Source organism: Aethina tumida, chromosome 3 (genome assembly GCF_024364675.1).
Source record: "Aethina tumida isolate Nest 87 chromosome 3, icAetTumi1.1, whole genome shotgun sequence".
In the NCBI taxonomy this organism is placed as follows: Eukaryota; Metazoa; Arthropoda; class Insecta; order Coleoptera; family Nitidulidae; genus Aethina; species Aethina tumida.
Window position 1 is genome coordinate 3,874,008 of NC_065437.1, and position 15,218 is coordinate 3,889,225.

The 15,218-nt window shown below is 26.4% G+C and overlaps 1 protein-coding gene across 1 annotated transcript; it reads left to right on the forward strand.

The window, feature by feature from the left end:
- Positions 1-257: 257 nt before the first annotated feature.
- On the forward strand, positions 258-14,851 carry LOC109601184 (aquaporin). The gene is made up of 6 exons (XM_020017408.2): positions 258-416; positions 13,238-13,445; positions 13,777-13,920; positions 13,974-14,273; positions 14,327-14,458; positions 14,657-14,851. Exons 2-6 carry the CDS (start codon positions 13,242-13,244, stop codon positions 14,696-14,698), a joined length of 822 nt encoding a protein of 273 aa, XP_019872967.1. The 5' UTR covers positions 258-416; positions 13,238-13,241; the 3' UTR covers positions 14,699-14,851.
- The last annotated feature ends 367 nt before the right edge of the window (positions 14,852-15,218 follow it).

Sequence of the window (15,218 nt, forward strand, 5' to 3'; positions counted from 1 at the left end):
CAGAAAAGGAAACACTGAAATAATATTCTAAAATTAAGTCTTACTGAAAGTTTTAAAGTGACTTCTTAAAGAAACTTTCAGAAAAACAACAAATACATATTCAAAAATAATAAAAAATAGCCATTCATTCATATTTCGAAATGAATATAAATAAAACGTGTGAGATCACCCTTTAAATGTGGAGTATGATAGCAGAGCATTAACATAATTGAGGCAATTTTTTATATGAAAATATACTGTAACATTCGTAGTACTACATTAAATTTGTGCCCCACCAAAAGGCGACGCCGGAGCCCCACTTTGACGGGACTTGGAGCGGACAGGTGGCTTCACACTGTTGGTGTTCATCGCAAAGCTCGCACCGAGTCCTGACACCGGTCCTGGGATTATCCTGCTGCTGTGCTTTTGTTTAGACGGTGAGTTTTTTTTAAATGTTATCATTTCTGGTGGATTAGACCTGAATTTGACACGTGAAAATAATAGTGTAAAAGCTCAATTTTCAGCAGGATAATTACTTTGCATTTTTTAATTTTTAATAAATGTTCGGGAACATACGTTTCAGTGGTTTAAATAAATTATTTAAAGTACAAGTAAAATGAAATTATATCTAGTGGTTGTTTAATTAATTAAGATTGCTATGCTAATTATTTGTCATGTGACATTCCTGCTATTTATTTCATATATAGTTAACTTCTAAGAAACTGGAAAAGATAAAAAGAGTTTAATTTTATACTATGAGTGAGCCTACATATTTAGTTTTGTTTAATTTCGTTTCATTGAAAATAATTACAAAAATATTAGTTAGTTAATTTTACAAATGAAAAATACCATAATTAGAGAATTTAGTAATAATAAACAACAATATGTGGTAGGTGTTTGTGTATTCAACCCACATTAATACAACAGTAAACAATATGTAAGTTTAAATAAATATATGAATGATCAAATCGATTAAAAACAATTAAGTAACATTAATATAATATTAAAAAATATTCAATGTGTCAAACAACTAAAGAATTTTAATTTAAATACCCACATCTAAATTAAATAGAGTATAATTCTTTTAACAAAATAAGTAATTAAAGTAATTAAAAAAAACATTTTAATATTATAAAATGTATAATAATATTTTATATAAAATTTAATGTTAAAAAAATTTGAATAGGAAAAGAAAACAAATTAATTTATTCAATATAAAAAAATTACCATATAATTTATAAAAAAAAAATATAAAAAATTTTTACTTATATTCAAAATATTAATTATAAGAATAAAAATCGTATTGAGGGTGAAAATGTCCAATAAATCTTTTTATATATTAATTGAACTTCAAATTTAAATTTAATATTATTAAAATAATAACTCACAAAACTATTATTTAACTAAAGAATAAGAGCAGTATTAATACATCTTATTTTTTTTAATAAATAAAAAGTAGTTACAGTAAATAATTTGAATAGAGAGAAATTAATCAATTTTATTTAGACTTATCAGTTACTTATCAACCACTAATTAACATAAATAATATTAAACGACGCTTAAATTGAATAAAAATAATTTCCATTCAGTCATAATTTAATAATTTAATCAAATTTGTCTCAAAATAACTCAACATAACCTAAATTTATTCATTCTAATCTAACTTTACTCAAACTTAATGCTTTACAATTTTTAAATTAAAAAAATAATATTATTATTAGATGAAATAATTATTAATGAAAACAATAAAAACAATATTTAATTTGAATAAAGAGTCTAAAAAGTTAATTCAGTCATAATTTAGTAAAATTTTTATCGAACCTAACATAACCGAACTTAATATTATAATAATTAATTTGATTTTGAAAAAATTACAAATTATCAAATATTTTTGTAAATTTTTTGGTTTTCTTGTTAAGAACATGTTAATGAAATTGAGAAATATAAAATAATTTATTTATAACTTAACATAAATTAAATTTATCCATCCTAACTTAACTCAAATATTACTAAATAACTAATATTAAATTTGTTATTTTTAAATTAAAAATTAACAAAATTCATATAAAAAATTATCAAATGAAATAATTATTAATAAAAATAATATAAATCACATTTAAATCGATTAAAAAATCAAAAAAGGCCTAACATAACCTCAATCTAGCTATTTTAATGTAACCTAACCCAAACTTAATGTTTTATAATATTAAATTTACTATTTTTAAATTAATAAAACATAACAAAATTCATGTAATTTTTTTTTAATTGAAATAATTGTCAATAAAATTAATATAAACCCCAATTAAACTGATTAAAATATTAAAAAAGTCTGTTCAGTCATGATTTATAAAATATTAAACTTATTTCAACATACTATAACTTAAATTTAACTTAATCCAAATTTAATGTTTTACTATTTTTAAATTAAATATAATAATAATTTAATTTCAAAAATTATAAGTAGAATATTTATTAATAAAAATTTTACCATCAAACTTGTTTTACAATAACTTACCCTAAATTCATTTATCCTAATTTAACTAACATAACCTAACAATATCTGTATATTTAATTTAATTTTGAAAAAATAACGAATTATCAAATTTTTTGATTTTCTTGTTCATTCAGTTATAATTCACATAATTTAATCACACTTAACATAAATTTTTACTCATCATAACATAAACTAACTTAATATTTTTATATTCAAATTGATATTGAAAAAATAATAAATTTCATATACAAAATTCTCAAATATTTTTGTAATTTTTTTGATTCTCTTCAACATTAATAATTAATTGTAAAAATAATTATTTAATAAAATAATTTACATAATTTAATCAAAAATATCTTAACTAACCCATTCTAACCTAACCTAACCCAAACTAAATATTCCTAAAGTAAATTTAAGCTAAAATAAACAAATTTCAAACATTTAATCATAATTAACAAAACATAATTGAAATTTACCCTCAAATAAACTAATCTAACCTTTTCTAACCTAACTTATCACCTAAACTAACCAAATTATTTCCTAAATTAATATATTTTTATAAATTATTAATCATATTATATTATTAAACAAATTAAAAAACTTTTTAGTTATGTATTCAATTTCTAATTTATTTAAATATTTATATACTTTTATTTAAAAAATAATAATAGTATTATTAGTCTAATTTATTTCTTACATAATAAATAAAAAGTATATTAATAATTCAAAATCATATTAAAATAAATTATTTTTATTTAGAAATATTTTTTATTGAAATATTGTACCTAATTTATATCTATATATAATCTGCAACGAGATCTGCTTTATTATTTATTTAAAATGAATGAAAGATTAGTTCACATAACAGTAAGCATTTCCGATTTAAGACATGTCGTCAACAAACATCCATTAGGAAATGATTACGCTTATTTAATAGATGATATAACAGGCAATAATATTCAAATTAATTTGTGATTGTTCCTTATTGTTGTCGACGTGATCAAAATTTAAATAGTGATTTCCTCGGTCCTTTTTTAAAAAAATGCATTTTTATGTATATATGTCTACAACTTAAATTTATGAAAATCATTAAACAAACAATTGTTAATTTAGAAAGTCTATTGTTTTCACAAATTAGATGGTTTTAGTGACCAATGAGAACCACACACCTTTACTGAATTAAAAATTTCATTTAACATTTGAACAACAAACAATAAAATGTTTCATATAGTAACAAAATATTTAATTCAGACTATTGAAACTTAAAAACAATTTCAAAAGTTGTCCCCTTTAGTTGATTTAAAATTCAATGAAGTACTCAAAATTTAAAGGTATTTAAAGATTAATTTTTGTTTTGTTTTCATTAATTGATTTTTAATTTTAATTAATCTCACGTATATTTTATATCTAATAATTATTTCCTAAAACTAATTGACGTGTCGATAAATAAATAATAACTTTTTCCTGTGGTAAAAATAATAAAAATATTGAATTACTTTAATTGCAACGAAAATAAAATCACAATGTGCAATTCAAATAACCACAAACCTTGACACAAATGACCTTTAGACTCTAATATTTTCGTCAAAGTGCAGATGCTCAAACGAAACGGAAGTTGACAGGAAAAATTAGGTCATTTTACGAACCCAAATATCAATTAATATCGATTATAAACTGGAAATTGTTTTAAAAGGTTAATCAATTAATGTAAATAGGAAGCTTGGATTATTGATCTTTTCGAAAAATACACAACGTTTTGTTTTAAGGTGTCGTAAACTATTAATAAATGCGCCAAACTTTATAGAACATCGTAAATATGATTAAAAAATTTTAATATCGTAAACAAATGAGTACAAAAAAACTATTGGGAACTTTTATGAAATACTAAAATTGAAATGTGCCTATTATTAGTTTTATGCAGTGATTAAACTTTAAATTTAATCCGGAACATCATGGAAAATCTTTGCATTAAACTAAGAATATATTAAAAAAATAATCAAAGATTCATTAATGATTTGACACTAATTTAAATTATTAGATTTGATGGATTTAGTTTATTAATAAGCAGTTTTTAAGATAACCTGAAAAGTTAGGTTATGTGGTACTCATTTGAATATTATTAGTTGGTGCTCTTAATCAACATGATTTGTAATATTTAACAATTGTTTGGTTAGTCATTAGTCACATAACCTAACTATTCAGGTTTAATTATTATTAGTTTAAACTTTAAATTTTGGGCCAGAATATGATGGAACCAAAAATTTATTTTTTATACAAAATAAAGTGATCAAAAATTCATTAATGATCTGAAACTATTTTAAATTATTAGTTGTTATGGAATTAGTTTGATTATTAGTTAGTTTTTGTGATAACCTGAAAAATTAGGTTATGTGGTACAAATAACAACTAACGACTAACTATTCAATTGCTTAAGACCACTCATTTAATACCTATTAGTTGGTACTTTTAATCAACCTGATTTGTTATTTTTAGCAATTGTCTGGTTAGTCCTGAGTCGTATAACATAACCTAATTCTTTAAGTTGTTCATTTTGGGAAACGACTAATAGATTAATTGGTATATTAGCACAACTTAAATTTGTACTACATTTTAAACAATAAAAAAATTAGTTTAAACCATTTCTACAGCAGACTAAAATAAAGATGTAATCATAGTTTCAAGGCACGAAAATCAAATAAACGGAACAGTTGGTCTTGATGTTCTTTTTTCTTATAAAAGGAATAATCTAAGGTCATGTTGTTGTACGGCCACAAGATTTCAAGCATGACGCGGTGATTAATAACTTCTTACGTTCAATTAAAGAATTTTAATTGAAATCGCCATTAATACGGACAAGAAAATGTTTAAGAAAAATCTTTATCTTTGACGGTCCACTGTTTTTTTCTTGGAATTCGCTGAAAACATAATTAAAATTGCGTGTAAATTACTTACGTAAAAACGTTACGTTTAATTACTATTTAAATGATGGTTTGATGCTCATTATACGTTTAACTGTGTTCTTTATAAAAAAAATATCTTATTAATTATGTTAGGCCTTCATCAATTACTTTTGAAAAGTCAGAATTTACTCTTACCTTAGTTTAATTGTTAATTTTGGTTGTAATTAGTTTTTATTCCCAATGGCAGATAAACTAAGATATCATTTCAGACTAATTTATTTATAATATTAACTTCCTTTACTTATAATTCATTATGTACATATTTTAATCAAACTTACACCAAAATAGTCTAACATAACCTAAACTAACTCATCATAATGTAACTTAGCCCAACCTAACCTAACTTAACTCAAACTTACCTAAACTAACCAATTTTTTACTTTTATTTAATATTATGATATATATTTTCTGTAAATAATTAATAAAATTAAAAATTGTTAAACAATTAAACTTTTTGGATATTTCTATATTTAAATACTTCTCACAAATAATATTAATTAAAAAATAAATAATTTTTTCGATATTTATTGAATCTTTACTACATTTAAATACTTTTCGCAAATAATATTTCTTCTATAATGAATAAAAAGAATTATTAATAATTAAACTAAATTATTAAAAACCATGTGTCTGATTATAATTTAATTTTGTCTAACATAACCTAACTTAATCCAAACGTATCGAAATTAGCCAAAATATTTATATTTAAGTATTTTATATAAATAATTAACCATATTTACAAATGTAAATCAAGTTAAAGAAATTTTTTCATATTTATTGAACTAACCCAACCTAAACTAACCTCAAACTACCAAAACTAAACAACTATTTATTATTTTTTTATATATTTTAAAAATCAATGAATGTTTTGGGTATTTATCAAATCTTTACCACATTTAAACTGTTTTAAAAAATAAAATTAATTAAACAATTCAATAATAATATCAAAAGTATAATTTATTTGTACTATTAAAAATAATTATAGATATATGTTAAATCTAACCTCATCTAACCTCTAATATTCATCACGTTTTTCAATGACTTAGTGAAATTAATATAAAAAACATGTGATATAACAAGAAAATGTTCAAGAAAATCCTTTTTTTAATACCTTTTTGTAGATTTTCCTGAAAATATATTTAAAATTTAATGTAGTTAATAAAAAAAATATCTATATTACTATTTTAATGATGACTCATTACACGTTTAGTCTCATAACTACTTAAATGTGTGTTCTTTATAAAAATATCACATTAATCATCTTAATTCTTTATGATTTGCTTCTAGAACCAGAATTTACTCTTTCTTTGTCTTAATTGCTTCTTTTATTTACCATGAGGGACAAACTAAAAGTTAATTTGGTTATTAAAATATGTTTCTGATTATGATCTACATAATTTTATGAAACATAACCTAACTTAATTCAAACTTACCTAAACTAGCCAAACCATTTACATATAAATATTTGATATAAATAATTAACCATATTTACAAATGTGATATAAATTAAAGAAATTTTTTTCTACTTAACCTAACCTCACTCAAACTTATTTAACTAATCAACTATTAAGGTTTTTTTTTAAAAAAGATAATATTAATTAGAAAATACAATAATATTAGAAGTATAATTTATTTCTATTATAATAAGTAAAGTGTATTATTAATAATTAAAAAATATACATTAAACCTAACCTAACATAACCTCTAATTTTTTATCATTTGTTTATTTTTATAAATATATAAGGTTAAAATATAAATTAAATATTACTAGAAAAATATAACAAGAAAATATTCAAGAAAATTTGTTTTTTAATCCCTTTTTTAGATTTTACTTATTATATTACTATTTAAATAGTGACTTGACGCCCATTAAACGTTTATTCTCATAACTACGTGTGTGTTTTTTATAAAAAGTATCTCATTAATTATCTTTAGCCTTTATGAATTACTTCAATTACTAAAAATTAATTTAGTTATTAAAAATTACATAACTTGATTAAACATAACCTAATATAATTACTTCTACCTCATCTTAACCTACCTAAACCTAAACTAACCAAACTTTTACATTTAAGTACTTTAAATAATTATTAATCATATTAAAAAATGTAAAACAAATTAAAGAAATTTATTAAACTAACCCAACCTAATTCAATCTTAAGAAATGTTTCAGGCTAATTTATATATTAACTCCTTGTACCTCATCAATTAAGCCATAATTTTCGTAATTTTATCAAACTTAAACTAACATAACCTAAACTAAATTATCCTAACCTAACTTACCTAAACTAACCAAACTATTCACATTTAATAATTTACTATTAGACTTTTTTTAATGCAATTAATTTGTGTTCCCCTAAAAATTCATTAACGTACCATCAATTAATATAAAAGCCAAGTTTTATCATGATTACATCCTTTTTTAAGTAATAATTTGCAAGCAACCATTAGTTGGAAGTAATTTCAGTATGTCAATGCATAGCAATGTTTTTGATTGGGGGAGTGGTGGCACACCCCTTCGCTGTATATTTCTAAAACTAATTAGGTTAATTCCTGACTTCGGTCGGGCTCAGCCACAAAGCAATATGAAGGCATAATGAAACGGCGAAAATGTTAATGGATATTGTAAACAACAGGTAGTAAAAGAATGCGGGAAACAATGTGTGTGTGTCTGATTTATTAACGAGGCGGTGTTAAGTACACAAATGAATTATATCAAATGATGGGTTTTAATTTACACTAAACAAGTTGGTTAAATTAAATAAATAAACAAATATCCGTAACCTTCGGTCGCGCATGTTTTTGTCTGTTGAAATTAGTGATAATTTATGGCTTGGCACGAACGCAAAAGTTTCTCGTGCATAATCTGGACTTTAATTAAGATTTAAGTAAAGCAAAAAATAGTTAAAACAACTATGTTTTAGTCTGGTGTGGTACTAAAGTACTTTCTGTCCCGACAGTTATTAGAACTCGTAAATAAAACAATATAAAGACATGATTGGCATTAATTAACAAAGGCGGTAATTAGAAAAGCTAGAGCCATTCAAAAATATTTTTTATTGTGATTACCTCATTACAATTGAACTTGAAAACTCCATAACCAATTAGGGGGATTACACATCTCTCTCAATAGATTTATTGTTTGAAGTTTTGGACAGGAAACACCAAAAACAATTTCGTTCGTGTTTGTCGAATTACAAAAAGGGGAAGAACGCCCAACACAGCACACATACATAATTAATATATTTACAGAGGCATACTGTACACTATTATCATCAGATAATAATTGACAGGATGTTAACTGTACTCAGACTTGCACAAAAAGTGAATGCAAATACGAATAGAAGCATGCCTAACCTGAACAATGCATAAGTGTGCATAAAAACCACTAACTGTAACTCCTGAAATACACCGTGTTGTAATGGTACATTTCCCCATTTTTTTTTTTTTTTTTTACTGAAACCGGAAAATGGGACTTAATGGTGTACAATAAAAAACAATTATTTGGATTTTATTAGAGGAAATTCGTGTAATTTTCGCATTTGAATACAAGTACCGTACCATCAAATTAGATGAGTACCGCTTCCCTGAAAACTGACAATGGAATATACACTTTAGTATCGACTCCATTCAAATTAAGACGCATTAAAAGCAATGTTTTGCTTAAATTCTCAACAATATTTCTGATTTGGTGTTCCAATATTTCAGTACCTTGGGAGTACTTCAAAATTATTTTATTCTTTTCATATATTTTTTGTTGAAAATTAACAATTTGTTCATCAGTTTTGCAAAATTTAAAAATATAGAAGCAATTTTAAATTATACCAATTGGGTTAGATATAATTTGTCCTGGGAAGTCCGAATATTAATTACGAACAAGGTTTTGTATATCAAACAAAGAAATCTGTTCCTTTTTTATATTTTTTACAATAACAACTTAACAAGGGATACAAAAGACCTCTAGAAAGCAAATGAGGAATTCTAACCTCACTTTTGCCAGTAATGTCTTCTATATAGAAGTATTTATTCTGAGATTATGGAAAAAACTAAAAAACCATTTCTATTATATTTTCTACAAAAAAAATCCTTTTCTTGTTATTTAAAAATTAATGTGTAGTTGTAAGAATGATTTAAGTTATACAACAACATAAATAAGTTATTTTTAAGATTTTTTTATACATTTTGAAATAATCTATCTCTTCTATAAAGAAATACTTTTTCTGAGATTATATATTAAAAACTAAAGAGTTCTCTATTACAAAAAAAATATTTTCCTGGTAGTTAAGAATCAATGTGTGATTTGAAAGAATGATTTAAGTTGAACAGCAACTAATTTAAAAATTATGTAAAGAAATTTTCTTTTTTTTTAATAATTTTTGGAATTGTAACTTAACATGTAATGTAACATGTTTCTGGAAAACAAATGAAGAATTCTAACCTCACATTTATCAGTAATTTCTTCTATAAAAAAGTACTTTTTTGAGGTTATGGGTAAAAAGCTAAATGGTTTTAAAATCATTTATATTATCTTTTCTATAAAACAAATTCTTTTCCTGATATTTAAGAATTAACGTGTGAGTTCAAAAAAGATTTAAGTTGTACACCAACTAATTTACTTCTTCTGAGGTTATGGATAAAAAAATGAGTTATTTTTTCTATGAAAGAACATACAATTTCTGATATTTAAGAATTAATATGTGATTTCAAAGAAAGATTTAAGTTGTACAGCAACTAATTTACAAATTAATATAAATGAGCTTTCTTTAAGGTCTACTTTTCCTCTGTTTTGTAAATTTTTGCAATAATAACTTAACATTTGATCTAAGAAGGCAAATGAAGAATTCTAACCTCACCTTTACTAGTTATTTCTTCTACAAAGAAGTTGTACAGCAACTAATTTGAAAATTAATATAAATATGTTCTACTTTTCCTTTCCTTCTGATAACTTTTGAAATAATAACTTAACATGTGATATAAACTGTCTCTGGAAAGTGAATGAAGAATTCTGACCTAACCTTTATTAGTTTACTAGTTCTTCTGTAAAGAAGCACTTCTTTATGGATAAAAAACTAAAAAATTTTAGAACCATTTCTATTATCTTTTCTATAAAATAAATACTTTCTCTGATATTTAATATTTAGTGATTGGTTTGAAAGAAATATTTAAGTTATCTAATTTAAAAATTAATTATTTAAGGTTTATTTTTCCTCTTTTTTTTTGATATTTTTTTTTTTAACAGAAACTTCACAAGTGATATATAAGGTCTCTGGGAAGCGAATGAAGAATTCTAACCTTACTTTTACCAATAATTTCTTCTATAAAGAAGTACTTTTTCTGAGGTTTTGATTAAAAGTAAAGATATTTTAAAATAATTTTTATTATCTTTGCTATAAAACAAATACTTTTACTGATATAAGTATAGTTTCAAAGAAAGATTAAAGTTGTAATAAAAAAATTAATATAAATATGTTCTCTTTAAAGTCTACTTTTCCTATTTATAATAATAACTTAACAAGTGATATAAATTTTTTATGGAAAAACAAATGAAGAATTCTAACCTAACCTAACTTTTTACAAGTAATTTGTTTTATAAAAATATACTTTCACTGTGGTTGTAGATAAAAATAAAGGCTTTTAAATACAAATATCACCAATATTGATATAAATCATACCGGTATATATATATTTAAAATTATTTATTATTTATTGCATTTGTAAAAAAGGTACTCGTGCTGAATGATTGCCAATCAGAATCTAAAAAAAGCAATTTTATTATTTTTTTATTAACGTAACGCGAGTCGTAAAACTGAAGTACCGCCGCATCAGTCAGACTCACTTAAGCAACCGTAACAAACCTTAGCACAAGACGATGATGACCTTGCTTATAAAATTGAGTCTAGTCATAATTTTCTTTGTTGCGTGTTACGTCACACTCACGTCTCTTTTCGGATTCATTATATTAGAAGTAAAGGCAGATCGAAAAAAAAAAAATAATCACATACACTTATCTGATCACTGTCTGTGGTACTCCTTCCGGCTAATTTTTTAAAATGGCCGGTGGAATTAAATGTAGTACGGCTGGAATTGTGTGTGATAGTGGAAAAGGTTGTTAACCCTTTATATAAAAAAACGCTATTTAACATAATAACACACGTGAAGTTATATTTAAGGTTCATGCTGTTTTGTAATTATGAAATCAAATAACTAATTCTGTTCGTTCCAATTTTATTTAACACCAACTAGTAAATTAAAATTAATCGAATTTATATTGTACGTCTCTCTATTGTTAAATAATCATCACAATCGTCTATTAATAATATTCAATTTTTATCTGTTTATTTAGTTTCAACGTCATTCTCCAACGAGCATAATAAATAATTATAATAACAGAGATGATTTAAAAGAAGGAACCTTTTTTGTTAATTCTTAATTTACAGCGACATCTATGGAATTCCCAAAATAACCACATTAAATATTTTTATTGGTTTAGTTTTTTATTACACAGAAATTGTTTCTAAGGGCCTGAAATCGTGTCTAACACGAAATCACAAAAAAATAAAACCAGTTCCACCGGCCACAATAATTCTTACATTAATAATTGAAATTTAAAGTCACACACCAGAACGAACGGAATAAAAACGTACCGGTTTACGGTGAATTAACCATAGTACCCGGTCTCCAAAATGCAGGGGGCTTCCAGGAATGTTTTAATAACAAAAACGCGGTGCATTAAATTGTAAATTTGGTTATGGTGTTGCGTGCAGCAACAGGTCGCCACGGCTTTAATCTAATTATTTTTTATGTTACGTGTTGTGTGTTAACCACCGTCATTAAATATGGGCACTGGGGAACTATAATTTTGTACCATTATGGTGTCAACGTTGGAATTGAGTTGGAGTAACTTGTCACTGGTTGTGGGGAAGATAAAGTAACGTTATCATGAAAGGTTACTTAGTTTACTGCGTTGTTAACAATTTTCAAGTGCCATTATTATTCATATTTCATTTTTAAATAAACAATTCTAAAAGGTAATTTTACTACTTGCTATAAATAGCCAAGTCATACATAAAATTGGTTACAAAGCATTGTCAGTTGGATAACACAAGTTTTTACTAAAGAAAAAGTCATTGCTAAGAAGTCTGTGATTAACATTGTGTGCAGACAAAAAGAGGGAACTAATATTGCATAGAAAAAGCGTTAATATTAAGATTACACAAAGAACTTAATTGGATTCAAATCACAAGAAATACTCTGATACATATAGCCTCAGGTGTGTGCAACTGAATTGGATTATTTACATGGAAATGGACAAAAACCCAGCACGAATCATACTCCGGGTTTTCTAGAATCCATCGACGTAAGAATGCCACAGTTGCCCACACGTGACCAAGTTTAATCGTTACCATTGAAAGATTTTTACAAAAGGAAACTTGAATATCTTACACTTACAACCATCTGGCTTGATCTCGTCATGGCTGATTAAATAAAAATTATGTCAGGTAGCAAATAACACATGTTTTTTGTGCTGGTTATTGTGGCAATTAGTTGTGATTTGCAACAACAATTAACAATGTATAAAGTACCTTAATTGCCTCAGCTTTCTCATAACCACAACACAAATGCTTTGTTGCTCCTGGGAGCTGATCCTGACAGATTTATATGGGAACACAAGAGGGTCTCTCCCTGATTACATAATTCAGCAGCCATAAAACTGCGAGGAAAATGAACCTGAACAGTTTTATAGGGTCAAGATCCAATTGAGTCTTCAATACTGCAGTACTAATTCGGAATTTTGTTGTTACAGAACAATGGGGAACTTCAAAGAGACGCTGGGAATCAACGAACTGAAAACGAAAAACAACAACATATGGAAAGCACTACTGGCTGAATTCCTAGGCAATTTACTTCTTAACTTATTTGGCTGTGGATCAGTCGTTAACTTCCACGACGATCCACGTAGCACCGTACTAATTGCTTTAACATTCGGTTTCACAATCTTCATCGTGGTGCAGGTACGTAAATATTAAAATTATCATCAATTTTTCGACATAAATGTTAGTTAGTTTGTAAGGGGGGCACGACCTCAAATCGAATCCACATTAGATTATTTAATGGAATTACTATTTGCTTAATATAGGTATGAAATTCAATTAGCGTCCGTTTATGCAAATGCTTCTTGGGCGCGACCAAATTGATTAACGTCGACGGTGCATAAATTACAGAAATAAATTTTACCAATGTAATTGCCCATCTGTTACATCTGGATGTTGCCATTAAACATTATTTACCTTAGTGGAATCTTTATAGCATCACAATTAACCAGTAGCTAAACTCTTGTTTTAGTCCCTGGGGCACGTCAGTGGGGCCCACATCAACCCCGCCGTCACCTGTGGCATGCTGGCGACAGGGAACATCAAAATAATCAAAGGGGTGCTCTACATCGTAGTCCAATGTCTTGGTGCCTTAGCAGGATCAGGAATCTTAAAGGTGACCAGTTCCAACAACCGACTACCTTATAAGTAATAAGCAATAATTCGTAGGCTTTAACACCTGAAGCCCTTCAAGAAACAGGCCTGGGCATCACCCTCGTAAACGTGAACAAGGAAGTGACGCCAGTACAAGCCTTCGGCATCGAGTTCTTCCTGGGCTTCATCCTGGTACTGACCGTTTGCGGAGTCTGCGACCCCAACAGGCCCGAAGCTAAGGCGGCTGCGGGCTTGGCAATCGGTCTGGCTGTTTCTGTAGGCCACTTGGCTGCTATTGACTTCACCGGCTCCAGCATGAACCCCGCACGTACCTTCGGATCTGCTGTCATTGCCAACAATTGGACGGATCACTGGGTAAATTTCTAGTCAACCGTCTGGCTTAGGTTTTGATGTTTTACGTGTTGCAGGTGTACTGGGTGGGACCGATCTTCGGTGGAGTTGTGGCAGCTTTGTTGTACAAGCACGCCTTCTCCGCACCAAGCATGGGACCTCTCAAGATCATCGAAAGATACACCACTGTTGTAACTGACGAGAAAGAGGTAACTAGTCGTCATTAAGTACCATTAACTTTAAGATTCATTTGATTACAAGCTACCACAAGAAATAAGCGCCATAGTAAATGGGAGAGATGTGAGTAAAATAAACACATTTCATTAGTTTCATTAATTTTGTGTTTATTTAAATAAATTATATTTATTATACTATAATTTAACATAAATATGTACTTTTGTTTCCAGCTCAAGAGATTGGACGCCAAAATGGATGACAATCTAGCTTAGTTTTCTTAGGTTTAAGTTCAAAGGCACATCTTCATTGTTTTGAATATGTTTAATTTTATAAGCATTTTATTTATTGAGCCATTAATGTAATGCATGTGAGCACTAATTTTATGTATATATTTTTAATAAGACAATAAAGTTATTTTTAACTAATCATTTTTTTTTATTTCCCTAAAAAACTAAACATAAAATTGTTTAACGTATGCTCATTTTATGTTTTAGCCATTAATGGTTATGTTTCCACCTTTTTTATGATTTTTAATACATAAATTTAAAAACTCTGAAGGTCCCTGACTCAACTTCTCATCTATTAGATTAGTATCTAAGTTTGTCATAGGTACTTCTTTTACTTCTAAGTGTTTAATGTCTATGGTACCATTAATGAATTAATTATACGTTGATCCATACGTTATAGAACTGATGGATTTAAGCCCCCTCTACCTCATGATGTTATCACGTTGAGCAAATCAAGTACGGGGATCCATAGAAACGGTAAAAATCAGAATTGCCAACTGAAGTA